Raw genomic sequence first — 22,575 nt, 5'->3', positions numbered from 1 at the left:
TTTCAATATGGCAGAAATGCATTTATAGGTAGCTTAAGCAAAAAGAGGAATGAATTCACTAGCTTCCATGATAGGGAAGTCTAGAGGTGGTACTGGTTTCAGACATCACTAGAACCTCCATTTCATAACTGCTTCTCTTTGTGCTGGCTTCATGTTGCACTCATGTTCTCTGTCCTGAGACAGTAAGAGAACAAAGTTGTCAACTGTCCCAAGGCCACTTGCTTACCACTGAGCGATCCCAAGGATTAACTATAGATCCCAGGGACAACTGATCCCACCTGGGAGGCATATGCCCCCTGTACATTCTGATGAACGGGGCCTGGAAGGAGGCTGGAGAGAGGAAACTGGTGGAGAGTGCACAAAACTTACAGCTGGCTACTAGAGGGAGAATAAGATACAAGGCAGAATAAGAACTCGGTGACAGCTTTGTCTCTAGGATTCCCAGAGACACAGTGGATCAATCAAGAACCCCGTTTCTGCTTAAAAAAAGAACAAAAACAACTTTATTTGACAAGACAAAAACAAGTTATTTACAGTAGTTTTTCCTCAATTCAATGGGACAACTGTGCTTCTCCAGTTATCTTTCAACCAAACCTAAGCAGTGTCTGTCCCACCCTGACACCCCATTTTACACTGGGGGGGATGCCAACCAGAATTCAGCAGCATGGCTCCCTTACCCCTTCCACTGCTCAATGCACTGTAGGAGGGAAAAAAATCCCCTCCCCACTAGCCCAGTACACCCCCAGAGTCCCTCCTACAGGTATCGGCAGCAGGCACGCCAGACCTGGGCTCACAGATACGGTTGGGGTGGAAGAGGCTGGGCAAACAGCAGCTTCAACTAACCTTGAGGCTGCCATGCTCATTCTTCCCCAGCTGGGCCTCAGGAGGGTAAGGATCCCTGAACCCCCTGGGGCATACCAGAAGACACAGGAAGAGGCCAAAGGCAAAGCAGAGCCCAAGAAACTTGCTCACTCACAGAGAGCACAACTCCTTCTCCTTACTAATCAATTCCCATTCCCACAGCAACAGACAGGGCAAGCCACTCAGAAGTAGGGGAGCCTCCCTGAAGGCTTCAGGACACAAAGGACAAAATGTGTGTTGCTGCTTTCTTCCTGTCCGGACCCCTCAAGTCAACACCCAGGAACCCCTCCTGTGTCTGGCCCAGCAATTTCAGGAAACTAAAGGCTAGGGCTCCTGACCTATCTTTTGGCCCAGTAACAATGTTATTCAGAACAAAAATATTTTGGCTAATAATAACCTAGGATTAGTGTTTCTTAGGATATATAAAGATGGGACGTATTGCTGTTGACACTGTCAACAATGAAACAGCAAAAGAAAAAAATGAGGGTGAGGGAGGAGCACAAGACCAACTGCGGCGCCCACCCAGTGGCTCACGCCTTAAGACCAACGGTGAAACTCAGGGTAGGCACCCTGCAACTCCAGGCTAAAGAAAAGTGAAACAAAGACACAACAAACAGGCTTTAACCCATCTCCAGCCCCACTACCTCGGAAGGCAGTTCCTGGGGCAGCTGCCGGCACTGCCCACTGCTTCTTCCCGCTCAGTTCTGCCGCCCTGGGGAACTGGGAGGCTTCCTGACCAGTAGGTGGCTCACTTCCCCCAAATTGGAGATGGCGGGAGTTTGTGATACTCCAGCCTCACTATCCCCAAGTTCCTTTAGGAAATTCAAAACTCAGGCTGCAGGGTAAAAGCAGTAGAGAATAAAGAAGGGAAAAACATTAAAGAAAAAAATATCCACTGCTTCAGTCTAGCTTACTCTTCCCCACCCCCTAAATACAGTAAATAAACAAGAAAACCGAATACCTCTCTGGTTTTACCATCTTTCTGTCTGCTCTGCACCTGGAAGGTTTAGTCAGACTCTGTTGACTTTTGGCCATGGCTTTATCCCCTTCTGTGACTGATGCAGAAGAGCCAATGCCTGTAAGGTTTTGTTTTTTCTTTTTTCTGCCCTTTTTGGTAAACCAAACCAACAATATAACCACATTTGGAATTTCACATACAACTGCAGAGATTTAGCTGGTCCCCAAAATAAAAGCACTCCTTCCTTCCAAAACACTCCCAAATTGCAGTGCTGGGTCATTCCTAGTTCATCAGATTCCATCATGTAATGCATTCTCATTCCCCACACCTAGGCTAACTACTGCCATTAATGCAAACCACAGCAAAAAGAGAAAAATAAACAGTTTAGCAAAAACCTAAACATTCAACTGGAGTCAGTTCTGTTGTATCTGCTGGGCTCCTCTTTCCTTTTGTTCACGATTAGGAGCTTGGAATGTCCACACCTGGCTTGATAGAAAGAGGCACAGCTCAAGGGCAGTTTGGACCCAGCATAGTTCTGAACTTGGCAGGGTTCCTGAGCCCAGCCCTGGAAACTAGGCTGGAACAAAGGTGTCCCAGGAATCCTCTGGAGAAGCAGCAGCAGCAGCACCATGCCTGTTGCCAATCTCTTGGCATCACCACTGAGGGGAGGCCTGGAGAAATGGCAGAGTTAGCAGAGGAGAGGTCCCCTGTCACTGTACGGTGACACCAATTGGCGTCTTCCCGCTGAAGACCTCTGGACAGAGATGATCCTGATGTTTGGCAGTGATCCATAGAAAACCCTCTGTATGGAAGGGAACCAAAACGGAAACCCAGGACAGCTGGCTCAAGCCTTGAGCACCCCTGCTGGCAGATGCCTACTTGGGGTTTTCAGAGACTAAAGGGATGGGAGTGTGCAGTAATGGGAGCGATGGGTCCTGCTGCTTCTGAAGCTCCATCTCGGCAGCCCTCTGTAGCGCCACCTCCACCAGCAGCTGGAAGCTGCTGAAGTCCTCTTTGTCCTGCTCTGGAGGTGTGGGCGGAGGCGTGTTGAAGAGTCCACCTGTGGGGCTTCCGGCCTCAGCCCTGGTCAGCAGGGTGAGGGTGCTACCAGGGGTCACCAGAGGCTTGGGGGGCTCCAGCTCTCCCTGTGGGAAGGGGGCTGCTGGCTTTTCCCCCTGGCCTGAGTGGAGTGGCATGGAGCACACGGACAGAGACAGCACATTGGTGGGGGCTGGTACAGACACAGCCAGCATTGAGGGGCTGCTGCCACGGGGGAGGGCCACATCTGAGGCTTTACCCCCACGGCGGGAAATGGTGAACTGATTAGGGTCTTTGCCGTCCTTCCGAAGCATGTCTGGCAGAAGCCGCCGCCGGGCATTGATAAACCAGTTACATATCTGGAATGAATATAAAAGACTGTGATCAGTGCACTCAATGGAAAACTACATCCCAGGAACAAACAATGCAAACCCAATCCCAGCCCTCAGAAATGGTCACAGCAGGAAGAGAAAGCTAAATTAGATAAGTGCCTGGTTCTATGTTGTAAGGGCACTGGGGAGCTGTAGGAGGGTCTAAAACAAAGGAGTATCATTATCATGCTATTTTTTGGGAGGGAGACAGAGTCTCACTTGATTGCCCTTGGTAGAGTGCTGTGGCGTCATAGCAACCTCAAACTCTTGGGGCTTAAGCAATTCTCTTGCCTCAGCCTCCCAAGTAGCTGGGACTACAGGCGCCCGCCATAACGCCCGGATATTTTTTGGTTGTCATTGTTTGGTAGACCCAGGCTGGATTCAAACTCACCAGCTCCAGTGTATGTGGTTGGCACTCCAGCGCTGAGCTACAGGCGCTGAGCCCTTGGTCTTTTTTTTTTTAAATAGCTTCATGTCTTTTGCACACCACATTCCTTTTGTCTGGAACATCCTCTATCCCATCTGGGGAATGGCTACTCCTTTAAGTAAGATATTAGAGATAGGGCCAGAGCAGAGGAAATGGATTCAAAACTCATCTCTGTTCTCCCAGGTCAGTGGGAGAAAAAGAAATGATACCACGAGGGTAGATAACAGTGTTCAAGAAGAGTATGAATACAGCCTTTACCCACCAAGGGCAGCAGACATCGCATCCTGGCATCATTCCTGACCCTCCACAACAGTGCTTTTCAACCTTTTTTATCTCACGGTGCACTTGACCCTGTAGTTAAAACTTCCGCAGTACACTTAAATTATATTGATTAAAAAAAAAAAAAAGTCAAAAAACAATATACTTACTGCTTTGAACTTCCTTCCAAAATAATTTAATTAACGATCTTTAAAATTTTTCACAGCACACCGGTTGAAAATCATTGCTCTAAAAGATCAACCACATGTACACTCTTTCCCCTTGTCACTCCTAAAGGCATGGGGATCCTACAGTAGCTTGTCTGGCCATTATTTAAAAAAAAAAAAACAGGTAAGGATTAGAGTAGAAAACACTTGCTTAGCTGCATGATTGTAAGCTCATAAATACAAACCTGTTTTAAAACACAGTTCTTTTATTACACACAAAATCTCCATCTACTTTTTTTATTTCAGTAGAGTGCTATGGCATCATTTAGTAGGGAGGGGGTCTTGCTCTAGCTCAGGCTCAAGGAATCCACCTATGTTGGCCTCCTAGAGTGCTAGGATTACAGGTGTGAACCACTGTGCCCGGCCCCCCATCAGCTTTTCTAAACCCTCCTCCTACCTGCCCTTCCACTGAAGGGGGCACCACAGTGGAAAAGCTGCCTAATCACTTTCTTGCCACCTCAGGAGTAGGGGGAAAGAAAAAACATTAGAAACTGTATGTGTGGTGGGAGAGGCAGGGAGGTACTCACACATCTGGGCATCTTTCTGGGATCCTTGACTGCAAACAGTTTGCCAAGAGCTGCCACTTACTAAGCACTCTACATCTGCACAATTTTCTTCTAATAATTACATCAGCCCTATGAGTTTGATTAACTCCCACTTTCCCAGTGAAAACACTTAAAACTCAGACTGGTAAAGTCAGCCAGGACTCCACCTCAACCAGGGATCCCCCCAGGTCTGGGCCTTTGCCTTGGGCAGTCACCCCTCTGCTTCATTCTGAGGCTGTCACAGGGCAGGGCCTGGCTTATTATAGTCATGACAACTGTCAAGTTGGACCCTTCTGCCTTTCTGTGCCTCTCCTTTTCAAGGCTTCTTGCTCATTCAAACATCTGAACACTTGCTATGTGCTAGGCCTGATTCTTGGTGCTGGGGATGCACTCTGCTCCGCAGAGCCTTACAGTCCATCTAGATGTGGAGACAGGCAAGAAACAAATAGGTGACTAACCACCAGTGAAGTGCCAGAAGGGAACAGACAGGAATAATGGGGTAGTGTACAAACATAAGAGAAGCTACTGTAGACGGGGTCTGGAAGGCTGAGACCTAAAGGAAGACCCAATGATATAGAAAGCTAAGGAAAGAATGTTCTGGAGACAGGGAACATAAAAGGCCAAAGTGCTGAGGCAGGAAAAGGTTTGGTATAAGGGACTGACAGAAGGGGTGAAAGGTAGGTGATGAACTCTAAACTCAAAAATGAGCAGGGCTGATTTCTCACCAGAGGTCCCAACAGTGACTTGATTGAAATTTAACACTTTAGATCAGTGTTTTTCTTGTTATTTTTTTTTTTTCCTTGAGACAGAGTCTCACTTTGTCACTCCTAGAAGAACGCCATGGTGTTATAGCTCACAGCAACCTCAGACACCTGGGCTCAAGTGATTTGCTTGCCTCAGCTTCCCAAGTAGCTGGGATTACAGGTGCCCCACCACAAAGCCCAGCTATTTTTAGAGGTGGGGTCTCTCTCTAGCTCAGGCAATCTGCCCCCTTCAGCCTCCCAGAGGGCTAGGATTACAGGTGTGAGCCACCGTACCTGCCACACCCATCCCACCCCACTTTTTGAGAGTCTCACTCTGCTATCCTGGGGTTGAGTGCCATGGTTGAGTAGCTCACAGCAACTTCAAACTCTTGGGCTCCAAGTGATTCTCATGCCTCAGCTTCCCAAGTAGCTGGGACTACAGGCACCTGCCACACCAGGCTCATTTTTCTATTTTAGTAGAGATGGGGTCTCGCTCTTGCTTAGGCTGGCTTTGAAATCCTGAGCTCAAGCAATTCACCTCCATCAGCCTCTCAGAGTGCTAGGATTATAGGCGTGAGCAACTACCAAACCTGGCCTATAGGTCAGTGTTTTTTCAACCTTTTTTATCTAATGGCATACTTAAACCTACAGTTAAACTTCTACCACACACTTAAATTACGTTGATCAAAAAAAAGAGTTAAAAATGATTTTTAAAAATGTTCATGGCACATCAAGATCCTCTCGTGGCACAACAGTGTGCTACTGCACACTGGTTGAAAAAAAATCACTGCTCTAGGTCCTTCTTCTGATCCAGTCATGTCTCCTCTTAGTTCAACAGGTACTTGAGGGGCCTGTACTTAAGTACCAGTTGGTATAGGGGACCTCCTGCATGCATGTGGGCACTGTTAAGGGTCACAGCAATGCCCAGCATGCCTCAGTGTCTATCCCTGGCTATCACCAGACCTCTTTCTTGGCTGTATCTGAGCAAGCCCTTGGGTATCATTTTTTTTTTTTTCCCTGAGACAGAGTCTTACTTTGTCACCCTTGGTAGAGTACTCTTGGTGTCATAGCTCATAGTGACCTCAAACTCTTGGGCTCAAGTGATCCTCTTGCCTCAGCCTCTTAGAGGGGTAGGATTATAGGCATGAGCCACTGTGCTGGGGCTACCCTTAAGTACCATCTTCTCATAGCTGTCTGCCTCTATCCAGTCAAAGGGACAGCTACTCATGACATGAGCTGGTGCTTGGAGTTGGCATGGGTCTTTGCCTAGGTGACCCAAAGACAGTATCAAGCCCCTGACCCTGTCAGGCTAGAAGGCTTCTGTGGCCCTTTACTCCCTCTCCGTCCTAGCCAGAAAGGACCCTGCCTACTGGGGTTCTCATCTGTTTCTCTTCACCTCTGGGGTGCTCCACTGTAGTCAAGTACACACACAACAGCAGGCATCGGTGGACCAGGCTGAGACAAATCCTAACTAGAGTTGTACCAAAGAGAGGTGTGGCTGAAGAGCTGGGTGGAATATAGGGAACAAACTTATTAAAAAGCACTTCTTTTTTTTTTTTTAGAGACTGAATCTCACTTTGTCACCCTCAGTAGAGTGCCATGGCGTCACAGCTCACAACCTCCAGCTCTTGGGCTTAGGTGATTCTCTTGCCTCAGCCTCCCGAGTAGCTGGGACTACAAGCACCTGCCACAACACCTTTTTTTTTTTGTTGCAGTTTGGCTGGGGCCGGGTTCAAACGCACCACCCTTGGTATATGGGGCGGGCGCCCCACTCACTGAGCCACAGGCGCTGTCCTTAAAGCACTTCTGATACCAGAACCATGCCAGCGATCTCACCTGCATTATGCTTAATCTGCATATAAACTGGAAGGCAGAAAGCAGTGTCCCCTAAGTATGAAAAAGAGCAGTGGAGCTCAAGGAGACAGAAAAACTTGCCCAAAGTCACATAGCCACTGAGTACAGAGCTGGGATTCAAATCTAGGTCTCCTAGCTTTACAATCTCCACTGCTTTGCTGTCTCTTCCCAGAGAAGCAGAAGGGACAACTGAACCACCATCACCCTAACAGCAAATACATGACAAAACTATCAGGTGCTACTCTGGACACTGCACATCTAATTACTCATTTGACCTCAACAGCCCCGACACAGGTTCTATAATCATCTCCACTGAAGAAACAGAGGCCTGGGGCAGCTCCTGTGGCTCAAAGGAGTAGGGCGCTGGCCCCATATGCCAGAGGTGGCGGGTTCAAACCCAATCTGGGCCAAAACTGCAAAAAAAGAAAGAAAAAGAAAAAAAAAAGAAACAGAGGTCTGATCAAAGAGGTCCACAAACCTGCTCAAGGTCATAGGCTGGGATCTGATACATAGCCTGGTTCTGGGCCTTGCTCCTGCTCAGATATGGCTTCAATCCTTTCTTCCCCTTCTGCAGCTGCCACCTCGGCTCCCTGAGCTACAGGAGTGAGTTGAACCTCCCACCTCACCCCTGGATGTGGGGGAAATGGTCAGGTCACAGCGACCTGGGTCAAGCCAAGTGGGGATGAGTGTTGTTGAGAAGAGTCTCAGAGAAGGGAACTGGGTATACACCAGCAGCTGTGTGGGTACCTCGCCCCAGCTGCACCTCCTATTTTGGCTGATTCAGAGAACAGACTCCCCCCACCCTCCCCACACACACTCCCCTGCAACTTGCCCTGGCCCACAGAACATTTGGCAGCCCCGCATCTGTCTGTTTTGTCTTCTCAGCTGTAGTTACGCACAGCTGAGGGGGCTGGGCAAGGGCTGGATAACAGGATTTCTGCAGCCCCTTCCACCTGCCTTGCCCAAGCCTAAGTCAGGAAAAAGCCTATGACTTGGCCTCACTCAAGGACCCAGGCGGGTGGAAGGAAGAACACCAAGGTAAACGCTGTGATTTATATGGCAGAACACAGGCTTGGGCCGGAAGCCATCTCTCCGTGGAACAGGCCTCTATCTGAAAGGCTGCTGCCCTGTCAGTTTTTTTTTTTCATTAGAGATGAAGGACAGAGGAATCACTGTGGCAAACGGGGGTGGGAAGGGCACCAGAAAGCTGATGAAGGCCATGAGGCTGGAAGCAGGGTGGCCGATGAAGGCAGACACTAGTACCCTCATTTTCATTTCTTTTCAGTGGTGAAAAATGGAGAGAAAGTGGGGAAGGAAGTAAAGGCAGAGAGGGGCCTTGCCCAAACATCATGGCGCCACCACCTGTGCTGTGACTAACGTACTCGGGTGCTTGCAAAGGCAGCTTCATGTATCAGAATCACTTTTTTTTTTCTTGGCGACAGAGCCCCGTTCTGTCACGCAGGCTAGAGTGCAATGGTGTCATCATAGCTCAGAGAACCTCAAACTCCTGTCTCAAGTGACCTTCCTAACTCAGCTTTCCAAGTACCTGGGACTACAGGTGCCCACCACTATGTCTGGTTAATTTTTCCTAGTTTTAGTAGAGATGGGGTTTCTTGCTCAGGCTGGTCTTGAATTCCTGACCACTGTGTCCGACCTAAATTTTTAAAAAATGTCAAATTTTTTAAACGCCTGTGGCTCAAAGGAGTAGGGCGCCGGCCCCATACGTCGGAGGTGGTGGGTTCAAACTCAGCCCCGGTCAAAAACTGAAAAAAAAAAAAAAAAAAAAAGTCAAATAGTTATTTCTCATCTGCTCTATACACTGGGTGGGGACAAGGGGCAGAGTCAGGAATGTGTGTTTTAAACAAGCTATCCAGAGTCAGGGTGCCCAGTCTTAGGAACCTAGGATTTAGGCCACTGGTTTGATTTGTTCTTGTAAGCAGAACACTTTACTTAAAAGCAAAAAAAAGTGGCTCAGTCTGTAAGGCGCCGGCCCCATATACCGAGGGTGGCAAGTTCAAACCTGGCCTGGGCTGAACTGCAACCAAAAAATAGCTGGGCGTTGTGGCGGGTGTCTGTAGTCCCAGCTACTCGGGAGGCTGAGGCAAGAGAATCGCTTAAGCCCAGGAGTTGGAGGTTGCTGTGAGCTGTGTGATGCCATGGCACTCTACCGAGGGCCATAAAGTGAGACTCTGTCTCTACAAAAAAAAAAAAAAAAAAAGCAAAAAAAGCTTAGAAGGGCCAGGCGCGGTGGCTCACGGCTATAATCTTAGCACTCTGGTTAGCCAAGGTGGGTGGACTGCCTGAGCTCACAGGTTTGAGACCAGTCTGTGCCAAAGAGAGACCTCATTTCTAAAAATAGCCAGGTGTTGGGCAGTGCCTGTAGTCCCAGATACTTGGGAGGCTGAGGCAAGAGAATCACCTAAGTCCAAGAGCTGGAGGTTGCTGTGAGCTGTGACGCCACAGTACTCTACTGAGGGTGACAAAGTGAGACTCTGTTTTAAAAAAAAAAAAAAGCCGGGTGTCGTGGCAGAAGCCTGTAGTCCCAGCTAACTTATGGCTTAAGCCCAAGAGTTTGAGGTTGCTGTGAGCTGTGACACTACCGCACTCTACCCAGGGTGACACGAAGTGAGCTCTGTCTCAAAATAAAAAAAGCTTGCACAGAAGCTCAAGAAATATATACGCAGACAAAAGGCCTTGAGATGGGGAGACAGAGACTGCCCGTGGGAGGAAATTAGAAGGCTGCTAGCTTTAGAGCCAAGAAGAGGAGGAGAATGAGTGGCCCTGGACGTAGAGATAATCACTGGCTGCCACGGGGGGCAGGCCAGGGCACTCCTCCTCCCACACAGCCAGGCTTCTTTCTCTTGTCCTAACCAAGGGACAGCTGCCCTGTCAAGGTGTGGGAGTCTTTAGATATGAGCTTCTGAGAAAGGCTTCCCAAAGCAGGATGCATTTGAAAGGAGACCTGACAGTAATGAAGGAATGGGAGATGCCTTTCGTCTACCACTATGCTTCCGGCACAGAGCACTGGACCTCGCATACAGTATGTCCCCAGCCAATGTGAGAGCGAAGGAATGGGGCTCAGAACTACAGATCTAGTCCAACTAATGAACTGGGCTTAGACGGTGTCACAGGGACCTGTGAAAATCCTTCACAAAAGACTCCTTGCCTAGCCCCAGGCAAGTACCAGCAAACCAGTTAGCTAAATGACTCATTGACTTGCTAATGAGATCACTCCTGGGCGGGTTAAAGAGGACAATCAAAAGAGAGGCCCCCAGGGAGAGAGAAAACTAGCCTGGCAAAACCTGATCCTTGTTGAAGCCATGTGATTGGTACCGAGTGTCCACTGTAATATTCTCTTACTTTTGTGGATATTTAAAAACGTCCTAGGTAAAAAGTGAAATATAGGAAGCTGGGTGCCATGGCTCATACCTCCAATCCTAGCACTCTGGGAGAACAAGATGGCAGGATTGATTGCAGCCAGGAGTTTGAGCCCAGCCTGACCAAGAGTGAGACCATGGCTTTAAGAAAAATAGAAAAATTAGTCAGGCATGGTGGCACACACCCGTACTCCTAATTACTCTAGGAGGCTGAAGCAGGAGGCCTGGTTAAGCCCAGGAGTTTGAGGTTGCACTGAGCTATCTATGATGACACCAATGCACTTTAAGCCAGGAGACAGAGCAAGACCCTGTCTCAAAAATAAAATGAAATTTAAAAAGATATGCCTCCAGAGACTTAAGATAGTTTTTCCTGATCGAGGAGTCACTACATTTCCTAACTTCTGAGGATCTGAGGGTTGACACTTTATAGTCATATTCAACAATTATTTACAGAGCTACGCTGGGGCTACAGCAATAAACCTAACTAACTCACTGCTTTCCACACTTCCAGAAAATGTTGACGTCTAAAATGCAATTACAAGGCAGGACACAGTGGCTCACTGGCTCATATCTGTAATCCTAGCACTCTGGAAGGCCAAGGTGAGTGGACTGCCTGAGCTCAGGAGTTTGAGACCAGCCTGACCTAGAGTAAGACGCATCTCTAAAAAATAGCTGGGCACTGGTGGTGCCTGCAGTCCCAGTTACTTGGGAGGCTGAGGCAAGAGGATCACTTGTGCCTTAGAGTTTGAGGATGCCCTGAGCTATGATGCCAACAGCACTCTGCTGAGGATAACAAAGTGAGACTCTGACTCAATAAATAAATAAATAAATACATAATAAACAAATAAACAAAATACAATTACAGTCAAGTGACCCAATGTTCTGACCCAGCCCAGGCACATGGGAGTTTGTCCTCTAGGGATCAGGAGTCTTCCCTGCCAGGTAGGAGAAGTCTTGGGGCAGTGGTCAATGTAGCCCAAACACGAGGGACCAAGACTGAGGCCCCAAGTGCAGACAGGGGAAGGTGATGTCATTAGGCTGACAAGAGCCATTTAAGGTATTTAAGTAGGGGATGGACAAATGATCAGACAATAATGGCTTGGACCAGGTGGGACAAAAGCCAAATCCCAGAAATACATATGTACAGGAAGTGGTGATTTACTGGGGAAAAGGGCCAGCGTGGGGTTGTCAGAGGTGTGCTCTTGAGGCTGATGTGGGATTCATGGTATAGTTTCCACCAGTGAGTCCCAAATAGTCACAACACCTTTAACTTTCAGCAAGACTCTAAGACAGTGTGATCACCACTGGAACCCCTCCCTTCAGGGCATGCTCTGAGGCAGCCAGACCTTCCTTGAAAGTCCCCACAGGCCTAAGGTGTTCCAGACTTACTCAGCTTCCAGGGAGTCCTGTCATACTACACACTACAGCTGCGGTCAGCAAAATAGCATCTGCCATTTTAAATGATACAGTTAGATGGAATTGTTTTTACATTCACATACTTTGGAATATTGTTTTCATAGTTGTGTATAAGAGCAAAAGTAAAACAAACAGAAAAGATTTTACCTAGGTTTTTTTTAAGAGATAGAGTCTCACTTTGTTGCCCTTGGTTCAGTGCCATGGCATTACAGCTCACAGCAACCTCCAGCTCTTGGGCTTAGGCGATTCTCTGGCCTCAGCCTCCCAAGTATCTGCGACTACAGGCGCCCGCCACAACACCCAGTTATTTTTTGTTGCAGTTCGGCTAGGGCCAGGTTTGAACCTGCCACCCTTGGTATATGGGGCCGGCGCGGTACTCACTGAGCCACAGGTGCTGCCCATACCTAGTTTTTTTTTTTTTTTTTTTAGACAAAGTCTCACTTTGTTGCCCTTGTAGAGTGCTATGGCGTCACAGCTCACAGCAACCTCCAACTCCTGGGCTTAGACGATTCTCTTGCCTCAGCCTCCCAAATAGCTGGGACTACAGGCGCCTGCCACAATGCCCGGCTACTTTTATTTTGTTGTTGTTGCGGTTTGGCCAGGGCTGGGTTTGAACCTGCCACCCTGGGTATATGGGGCTGGCGCCCTACCCACTAAGCCACAGGTGCCACCCTCAGAGTTTACTCAGTTTTATGTTTGCACAAAGTGATGTTTACAATAAAAATGACTCCAGTTAGTATTTGAAGGGGAGGCAAGTCTACAAAAAATGTTTTCTTTTTTTTTTTTTGAGAGGGTCTCACTCTATCACCCAGCCTGGAGTGCAGTGGCCTCATAGCTCAGAGAAACCTCAAATTCCTGGGCCCAAATGATCCTCTTGCCTCAGCCTCAAAAGTAGCTGGGACTGTAAGTGCGTGCCACCACACCTGGTTGGTTTTTCTATTCTTTGTAGAGATGGGATCTCAGTCTTGCTCAGGTTGGTCTCAAAGTCCTGGCCTCCAGCAATCCTTCTGCTTGAGCCTCCCAAAGTGCTAGGATTGATCATAGGCACAAGCCACTGTGCCATTGGAAAAAAAATTTTTTTTAAAAAGAGAGCTGGCAAATAAATTAATAAATACATGGAGTTGATACTGGGCCAGGTGTGGTGGCGCACACCTGTAATTGTAGCACTCTGGGAGGCTGAGATGGGAGGATTGTTGAGCTCAGGAGTTCCAGACCAGCCTCTCAGCAAGAGTGAAAGCCCGTCTCTACTAAAAATAGAAAAATGATAGCCGTACGTTGTGGTGGGCGCCCGTAGTCCCAGCTGCTCCGGAGGCTGAGGCAGGAGAATCGCGGAAGCCCAAGAGCAAGAGGTTGCTGTGAGTCCTGTGACATCATGGTACTCTACCAAAGGTGGTAAAGTGAGACTCTGTCTCTACAAAAAAAAAAAAAAAAAAAAAAAAAAATTATAAAAAAAAAATAGAAAAATGAGCCAGGCATTTTAGTAGATGCCTATAGTTTGAGCTCTCAGGAAGCTGAGGCACAAGGATAGCTTGAGGCCAAGAGTTTGAAACTGTTGTGAGCTATCATGATGCCACAGCACTCTCCCCAGTATGACACACTCTATCCCAGTGTTTTTCAACCTTTTTTTAAGTCACAGTACATTTAAACTTCTGCGGTACACTTAAATCATGTTGATAAAAAAAAAAAAAAAAAAAAAAAGGAGGGCGGCGCCTGTAGCTCAGTCGGTAGGGCGCCGGCCCCATATACCGAGGGTGGTGGGTTCAAACCCGGCCCCGGCCAAACTGCAACCAAAAAATAGCTGGGGTTGTGGCGGGCGCCTGTAGTCCCAGCTACTCGGGAGGCTGAGGCAAGAGAATCGCTTAAGCCCAGGAGTTGGAGGTTGCTGTGAGCTGTGTGATGCCACGGCACTCTACCGAGGGCTATAAAGTAAGACTCTGTCTCTACAAAAAAAATAAAAAAAAAAAAATAAAGGAGAGGCTTGGTGCCTGTGGCTCAAGTGGCTAAGGTGCCAGCCACATACACCTGAGCTGGCGGGTTCGAATCTAGCCCGGGCCTGCCAAACAACAATGACGGCTGCAACCAAAAAATAGCCATGCATTGTGGTAAGCACCTGTAGTCCCAGCTACTTGTGAGGCAGAGGCAGGAGAATCGCTTGAGCCCAGGAGTTGGAGGTTGCTGTGGACTGTGATGCCACGGCACTCTACCCAGGGTGACAGCTTGAGGCTGTCTCAAAAAAAGGAAAATAAAAAATACACTTACTGAGCTTTCAATTTCTTTCAAAAATAAAATTATTATTATTTTTTGAGATAAGAGTCTTTAGCTGTTGCCCTGAGTACAGTGCCGTAGTGTCACAACTCACAGCAACCTCCAACTCTTGGGCTTAAGTGATTCTCTTACCTCAGCCTCCCAAGTAGCTGGGACTACAGGCGCCTACCATGACGACCGGTTATTTTTTGGTTGTAGCTGTCATTGTCATTTGGCAGGCCTGGGCTGGATTCGAACCTGCCAGCACCCCCTTGTAAGCGGCTGGCACCTTAACCGCTTGAGCTATAGGCACTGAGCCACTGAGCCATTCAAAAATAATTTAATTAATGATTTAAAAATAATTTTGAGGCTCGGTGCTTGTAGTACAGTGGTTATGGTGCCAGACACATACACCAAGGGTGGCAGGTTTGAACCCAGCTAAACAACTGCAACAAAAAAATAGCCGGGCATTGCAATGGGCGTCTGTAGTCCCAGCTACTTGGGAGGCTGAGGCAAGAGAATCGCTTAAGCCCTAGAGTTGGAGGTTGCTGTGAGCTGTGATGCCATAGCACTCCATCAAGGGTGACAAAGTGAGATTCTGTCTCAAAATAAATAAATAAATAAATAAGTAAAATAAATAATAATAATTTTGAGGTACACCTAAGATCCTCTCATAGCACAAAGGTTGAAAATCACTGGCCTAGAGGCTAAAGGGTTCCAGGGCAAACGAAGGGAAGAACTGAGATGATACTGATGAGCTTGGACTCTATTCTGAGGACTTGACATCATCAGATTTTTGCTTCTGTGTTTAAAAGAAAGGATTAAAACAATGCTAGAGGAAGTGAGACTGGCTGAGAGGCTGTCTAGGTAATTCTGGCTCTCAGGCTCGAGGCCTTTTGTCTGTACAGCTCTATGTCCTCTAAGTTTAAGGGCAGCTCTTCTAGGAGGCTGTGCTGCCTTCTATCCCAAGTCGATCACTTATACAAACATCAGTGGTCAAATTGGCCCTGCTACCCTCATGCCAGACTAGACACCCCTTGAAGGTAAGAATGTGTCTGCTTCCTCTCTGGGAACCCAAGTCTGCCCAGCATGGAACAGGGCCCAGTGGGCTGCTCAGTCCAAGACCACATGACCTAGGAGGAGAGGTGAGGTTGAGAACAGGAGTAGATGCACCCACTCGCCTGGCTAACTCTTCAGTCACCCTTAGGTTCTTCTGCTCAGTCCCTCCCCCTACGTGCTGTGAAAGTGGTATAATCACCTCCCCTTTTACAGATGAGGAAATAATGGGGCTCAAATAAGGCAATGACCTGGCCAAGGTCCAGGTTTCTATTTGTGGAAAAGATGAAATCTGAGTCAGGATCTATAAATCCAGACCGTTTTTCGTAGAGAGACTCCAATTAACCACTGCCCACCAAGTAGCAACTCTAGTGACAAGGGTTCCAAGGGCTAAAGTACTTACCATGTCTCTTCATGGAGGAAGGACAGGACTGGCCGGAAGGGGAGGAGGGAGACACAGAACTGTATGGTGGATTAACGGGGGAACACTGGGGGTGAGTGGGGCAGGGTGAGACTCTGGGCTAGGCTGAGGGCCTACTATGTATCCCTCAGGGAGGTGAGAGCCAAACTGGAGGCAATTGGTGCTGGTCCCAGGTATCCTGACTCAGCACAACAGAACAAAGACACCAGCAGGTCAGCAACGGGGATAATTCAAAGGGGACACCACTTTGCACTGTCTTTTGAGGATGCTCATGCACAAGGTTTACAAAGCATTTTCATACCCAATTTTAAGTCTATTCTTCACAAGAGTTCTGTCATGGGGAAGGAGTCTGACCCTTCACTTTACAGATGGGGAAATCAAGGCATGTGGCAGAACTGTGTTTTGAACTCAGAATCTCTGACTTCTGCCCTTTCCTTGGCCGTGATTTCAACTTATCTCTCTCTCTCTTTTAAAATTTGAGACAGAGTCTCAGTCACCCTTGTTTGGAGTGCTCTGGCATTATAGTTCACAGCAACCTCAAACTCCTGGGTTCAAGAGAATCCCCCTGCCTTAGCCTCCCAAGTAGCTGGGACTCAAGGTGTGCACCACAATGCCGGGCTAATTTTTCCTACTTCTAGTAGAGACAGAATTTTGCTCTCATTTAGGCTGGTCTTGAACTCCTCAGCTCAAGCAGTGCCCCTACTTTAGCCTCCTATGGTGCTAGGATTACAGGTGTGAGCCACTGTGCCTGGCCCCAATTTATCTCTTAAACACAATGCAGATTACCATCTACTCCCCTACAACCAAGTCCCTGTGCAAACACTGCTCTGGGGCTGGGGGCCGGATCTCAAAATCTCAGATACTCAATATCTTCTGACAGCCTTCAAATGCCTCTAATAATGACACTAAAATTAGTAACAAATAGTTCCCTGCCTCTGCAGAACTCTCCACAGTCTGAAATCCTGCAGCAATGACCTCAATTCATCATGTTCCCTTGAGGCAGGGAGAGGGGTGTTCTCACTTGACCCAAGAAGAAACCGAGCCCCAAGAGACGGAAGTGACTTGCCCGAAGCCACAGTGAACCAGTGACAAGTCTGCGACAAGACCAGAACCCAGGTTTCCCGCTACTCCCTCGATTCCCTTTCTTACCTGCAACACTGACAGGTTGGTCTGTCCAGAAAGGCTCAGCTTCTCCTGCTCTGAGGGGTAGGCGTTATAGCGATGCAAGTACAGCCAGTCCCGGAGAATCTTCACGGACTCCTTGGGCAGGTTCCCTCTGCGCTTCCTCTTGCCTGCCAGAGACAGGAGGCCTTCGTCTTCGCCTAGGTCACTGTCTGACATGGTGTGGAGCTGCTAGGCTGGACCTTGGGCAAGCCTGAGACAAGTAAAGCAGGGGAAGGGAACATCATTACCTTGTACTGCTTCTCACCTTTTTCCTAGTCTCCAAACACACTCAGCATTACTAGAGCCTAAGACACCAGAATCCGGGGAATTGTGATTTAAAGTCTCAAGTCATACCAGAACCTGAGAGAGCTAGACAGGATGAGTCTAAAAGTGCCCCACTGAATGGAGCTGGAAGGTGACACTGAAACAACTCATTCATAAGCAGGAAAGGATTAGAATAATTACAGCTACCATTGAGGTCTACTGATTTCTGTGCTCTGTACTGAGCACTTTATGCTATCTCACTTAATCCTCACAGGCCCCTTGTAGGGAGAAACTGCTATCATCATCATTTTCTATTCTTTTCGAGCCAGAGCTCGCTATGTTGCCTTTGGTAGAGTGCTGTGGCGTCACAGTTCACTGCAACCTCAAACTCTTGGGCCTATGCGATTCTCTTGCCTCAGTCTCCCAAGTAGCTGGGACTACAGGTGCCCATTGCAATGCCCAGATATTTTTTTGTAGTTGTTGTTTAGCTGGCCCAGGCCGTGTTTGAATCCTCCAGCCTCGGAGTATGTGGCTGGAGCCCTCCCCACTGAGCTACGGGCCTGCCTCATCATCGTTTTCTTTTTTTTTTTTTTTTGTAGAGACAGAGTTTCACTTCATTGCCCTGGGTAGGGTGCCGTGACATCACACAGCTCACAGCAACCTCCAACTCCTGGGCTTAGGCGATTCTCCTGCCTCAGCCTCCCAAGTAGCTGGGACTACAGGCGCCCGCCACAGCGCCCGGCTATTTTTTTGTTGCAGTTTGGCCGGGGCTGGGTTTGAACCCACCACCCTCGGTATATGGGGCCGGCGCCCTGCTCACTGAGCCACAGGCGCCGCCCCTCATCATCGTTTTCTATGAAGAAACAGAGAGATATCAAGAAAGCCATTCAAGATATAGTCGGGATTAAACACAGAGTATCATGCAACCCAGTGATTTCATTCATAGAGAGCATCTACCCAAGAGAAACTCGTGTCCACACAAAACCTCATACACAAATGTTCACAGCGTTATTTTTAACAGTCAAATGGTACAAACAACCCAGTGTCCATCAATAAATGAATGGACAGGGCTGGGCGCAGTGGCTCATGCCTGTAATCCTAGCACTTTGGGAGGCAGAGTTGGGTGGATTGCCTGAGCTCACAGGTTTGAGACCAGCCCGAGCCAGAGCAAGACCTAGTCTCTAAAAATAGCCGGGCATTGTGGTGGGTGCCTGTAGTCCCAGTTTCTTGGGAGGCTGAAGGCAAGAGAATTGCTTAAGCCCAAGAGTTTGAGGTTGCTGTGAGCTGTGATGCCTCAGCACTTTACTGAGGGCGACAAAGCGAAACTCCGTCTCAAAAAACAAACAAACAACAACAAATGAATGGGGCTTATCTCTACAATGGAGTATTACTCTGCCACAAAAAGGAGTAAAGTCCTGATGAGTGCTACACGATGGACCCTTAGAGCATTATGCTAAGTAAAAGATAGTCAGGAAAGCGCACGTATTTTATGATTCTATCTGTCCTGAAATGTCCAGAATAGGCAAGTGTATAGAGACAGAAGAAGGTAGACTGGCACTTACTTAAGGCCTAGGAGATGGAACAGTGAAAAAAGTGTGTGGGGTTTCTTTTTGGGGGAAAATCGTCCTAAAGTTGAATATAGTTGTACATACAGTAGAACCTCTGTAAGTTGACTACCCAAGAGACTGTAATAAACTGGTTAACATAAGGAACTAAGCCTACTGTATTAACACATGTGGTTATGTGTCGCATCTACAAAAATTAGGTCAAAGGTGGTCAACTATGGCGGTTATACTGTATACTAAAAACTGCTGATGTATATATTTCAAATGCATAAATTATATGCCACGTGAATTGCTGGTATATCTCAATAAAGCTGTTACCTGAAAAAAGAAATCCAACTCCAGAACATGATACAAAAGTAGGATTTGGGCTCTTTGCCTCCTCCCAGATGCCTTGGGGGATCTATGTCTTCTTGTCTCCCAGGTCTCCCAAGGCCCAGTGATAAGTCTGAAAACTGTATGGAACACCATGGTCCTATATAATTAAAAATTTATGGAGTACCTACTATGTACCTTGCAGAGAATGGTGAGTCATCCCTACCAGTTGTTTCTTGGATATTCCCCTTTGTCAGGCCCTGTGGCCTGGTCATAGACTCAGTCCCTCAGGAATAAACAAGAAGACCAAGCTTTGGTCCCTGCCCTACCCTCCAGTTACTTGGCTGTGCGACCATGATCAAGTGTCCTCCCCTCTCTGGGCTTGAGTCCCCACTTCACAGTCAAATGAAGGTTTTTCTGTGGATAACCCAACCCAGCTGTTCATCTCAGGACAAAGTTCTTGTTCACACAAGCAAAACAGATTTACATTTTAAAAGCAAAAGTTCTAGGTCAAGCCAATGCCAGAATCTCAAGGCCCCTCCCTTCTCAGCCTTTTAACAGCTTGCCAGCAGGCGGCCAGCAGACTCTGGCATCTCCCAGGTTTTGTTTCCTCTATTTGGGCCTGAGCCCAGATCTCTTGGCCCGCTAGGCCAGACTTTCGAGGGAAGGGTCTCAGCCAGGCCACCAGGAGGTGAGACAGGCACTAGTTGAGGTGCCACTCCTCAGAGAACACCACTGGCAGGGTACTTTCTGAGGTCAGACATTTCCAGGCCACCAGGGCAGCTGGATCTGGGCTCAGGGATGAAGCCCCCACAGGCTGAGAGAAGTTTACTTAAGGTTATCTGCACAAATTCCACCCTGGCTGTCAGCCAAGCCCCAGTCTGCAGGGTTCCTGGGATGGGCCCAGAGGATGACCCTTCAGTATCCTGCACCCCAGGTCTGTCTACAGTCTGGGAGGTTTCCCACCCAGACGCCCAGGCTCCCACTCACACGACACACAACAGCACGCTGATAACTGGCATCGACGCACTGCTCAAGCCCTAGAAGCCCCGGGATTTTCACTGGGACATCCAACACACACAGAGCTCACAAACCTCACACCTACCATGAGCAACTGAGAGCTGTACAACTAGCCCCGCTTCTGTATCCACCTACCCCCTATCTTTCAGACAGGGACGTCATCACACTAGCCATCGGTTCTTTCCCTAACTGGCCTATGCCCCAGCACCCCCTCGAGACAACCCAGTGCACCCTCCCACATACTCCCACGACGCCACCTGCAGCTACTCCGGCACTAACTTTCTGACAACTCTCCTAGCTCAGCCCCGACACTCCCCCGGGCCGCGCACTGACGCTCGCATTCCCAGCAGTTCACACAAAGCGCGCAACCTCCCCCGCGGCCCACACCGAGTCGGAGCACATGGCTCCCGGGGCGGCGAGGAATAGGCCGGCGCTCGGGGCGCCTGCACCCCCACCCCCGTACCCTAGGGCAGAGTCGGCGCAACAGCTCCCCCGCGGGTCCGCAATCCCGGTGAGGCTGGGGCTCTGGAAGAAAGAAAACTCACGTGTCTGTCCCGGGGCAGGAAAAAGTTTGGTTCCCACCCCCTTCCCCGTCGGCTCGGCGCTGGCTGACTCTTCGGGGAGAGGGGCTGGCCGAGCGTGCGCGCTCGGCTTTGTGCTCCGAACTCGGCCCGGAGGGGGAGGGGAGGGCAGGGGGCTGGGCTCCCACCTCCGCACCGCCCCCCCCCTCAGCCCAGCGCCCAGACTCCATGTTGGCCGCCCCCTGCCCAGGCGACTGCGCGCTTCCCCTGCGAGAGGCTCGGCTCACCCTCGGCCTGTCCGAGGGTCCCGGCGCGCACAAACTTTCTCTGGGTCGTGGGCCCCACGCGCCCCGCTCCCTTGGCCCGCCTGGGAGTGACAGATGCCTCGGAGACAGACTTTCCTTTGTTCCAAAGGAAAGGGGAACTCGCGCGGGCTCCCCAGCCCCCCCCTGCTCCGGGCCCTTCTCGCTGCCCCCACCCCCAGCTGTCACTCTCAGCTGCCCCCTCCCCGGCTCCGCGGCGGCGCGGGGGGGGCCGGCCGGCGGTTAGCAACGTGCACTTTTGAAACCAAACAAACCCGCCCCCCGCGCGCTCACTCCGTTCTGGGGTGTGAGCGGCCCTCTCCCAGGGTGGGATCCTAGGGAGCTGGGCCCCCAGACCGGGGTTTCGAGCGAGCTTCCTCCGGTGGCTGGAACAACCCCCCTCCCCCGGCCCCGCCAGCACACCTCAGTCGCGACTCACACACCCGAGGTCACACACCCACAATCGCACGCGCCAGGACGACGCCCCCTCCCCCGCCCGACCGAGAAAAAGAAACTTTCCAAGTAGTCCGCGCGCCCCCCACCCCTATTTGGCCCCCTCCTCCGCCCCGCACTGACTTTTCCGAGCGGCTTTCGGGTCCACGCGGCCTCAGGCTCTGTGCGGGGCGTCCAGGCAGGGGTCGGAGGGCGCCGGAGGAGCGCGCCGCGTACCTGCCGGGCCTGACACTCGGCCTGACAGCTCGCGGCTGGAAAGCACCTCGCGGCCTGACGTCAGATCCCCTCTCCTCCCCTCCGCGCGCTCCTCTCCCTCCCCAACCCGCGCGGAGGGAGAAAACAAACTTTGTGAGGAGCGCGTCGAGCTACGCCCACCCCCCGCGGGGCGGGCCCTAGGCGCCCAGGGGCTTCGCCCCGCCCACCGCGCCCGGAGGGGCGGGGCCGGGAGGGCACCTTCTTCCTGCGCCCACCCCCACCCTCAGGAATGCCACATGGCCTCCAGAGAGGAGAGGTGGGAGCGGCGGCTCGGGAGAGTCGGCTTGGGGGCAGGAAGTGCCTGTTCCTCCTTTTGGAGCGCATTTCCGGAGCGCCTACTGTGTGCTCCTTGCTGGGGATGGGGGCCGTTACCTAGAGAGAAATAATGCAAATTCTGACTTTTGTGAGTTAGCTCCTTCAACCAGATCTCCTGCCGGCGGTGCGACTGCTCGCTTTGCATCGAGGGGAAACTGAGGCCCAGTTAGTCCGAGGATTTACCCTTATCTGGTAAGGGACAGGGCCCACAATGCGACACTTTTTCTGCCCTCAAGGGCCTGTAGAGTTGGGAAGGAGACTGCCTCAGGCTTACTCCCCAAGCACACGGTCTAGCACCCATGGGGCGCTGAGGTCAAAGCGGCCGAGCTGTTTTCCTCGGGGTATGGGGTAGGTGCATTTTTTTTTTTTCAGTTTTGGCCGGGGCTGAACCCACCACCTCCGGCATATGGGGCCAGCGCCCTACTCCTTTGAGCCACAGGAGCCGCCCTGTAGCATTTTTTATAAGTCACTGGCTTACTCCTGAGCCACAAGCGTTCTGGACTTGGTTTTGTTACACAGTCAACCAGTCTCATTCATTCTAGGTTGGTCTGTCCACGGAGCCTGCCCCTTACCCTGTTGTGGCTGGCCTTTGACTGGAGGCAGACCTC

General features: G+C 49.9%; 2 protein-coding genes across 4 annotated transcripts in view; both read right to left on the bottom strand.

The window, feature by feature from the left end:
- Nucleotides 1-22,575, bottom strand: part of MYL9 (myosin light chain 9) — a 183,149-nt gene that overhangs the window by 119,744 nt on the left and 40,830 nt on the right. The gene's annotated exons all lie outside the window — the stretch shown is intronic.
- On the bottom strand, nt 480-21,779 carry TGIF2 (TGFB induced factor homeobox 2). 3 transcript variants are annotated; one of them, XM_053573581.1, is made up of 3 exons: nt 21,614-21,779; nt 16,946-17,171; nt 480-3,216 (listed from the first exon to the last, which is right to left on the bottom strand). In XM_053573581.1, the coding sequence occupies exons 2-3, from the start codon at nt 17,135-17,137 to the stop codon at nt 2,695-2,697; spliced, it is 714 nt and encodes a 237-aa protein (XP_053429556.1). In that variant the 5' UTR covers nt 17,138-17,171; nt 21,614-21,779; the 3' UTR covers nt 480-2,694. The 3 variants fall into 3 exon arrangements, with proteins under 3 accessions (XP_053429556.1, XP_053429555.1, XP_053429557.1); XM_053573580.1 differs by having other exon boundaries at nt 21,521-21,751; XM_053573582.1 differs by lacking the exon at nt 21,614-21,779 and adding an exon at nt 20,930-20,962.

This window comes from Nycticebus coucang, chromosome 21 (genome assembly GCF_027406575.1).
Source record: "Nycticebus coucang isolate mNycCou1 chromosome 21, mNycCou1.pri, whole genome shotgun sequence".
Classification (NCBI taxonomy): domain Eukaryota; kingdom Metazoa; phylum Chordata; class Mammalia; order Primates; family Lorisidae; genus Nycticebus; species Nycticebus coucang.
This window is presented reverse-complemented; position numbering and strand designations above follow the sequence as displayed.

Bases quoted from the DNA above. Each gene is read 5' to 3' on its own strand.
- TGIF2 (XM_053573581.1), bottom strand. From the start codon at position 17,137: ATGTCAGACAGTGACCTAGGCGAAGACGAAGGCCTCCTGTCTCTGGCA. The intron at 3,217-16,945 runs GTAAGAAAGGGA...TATTCATTCCAG, and splicing joins CCAACCTGTCAGTGTTGCAG to ATATGTAACTGGTTTATCAA.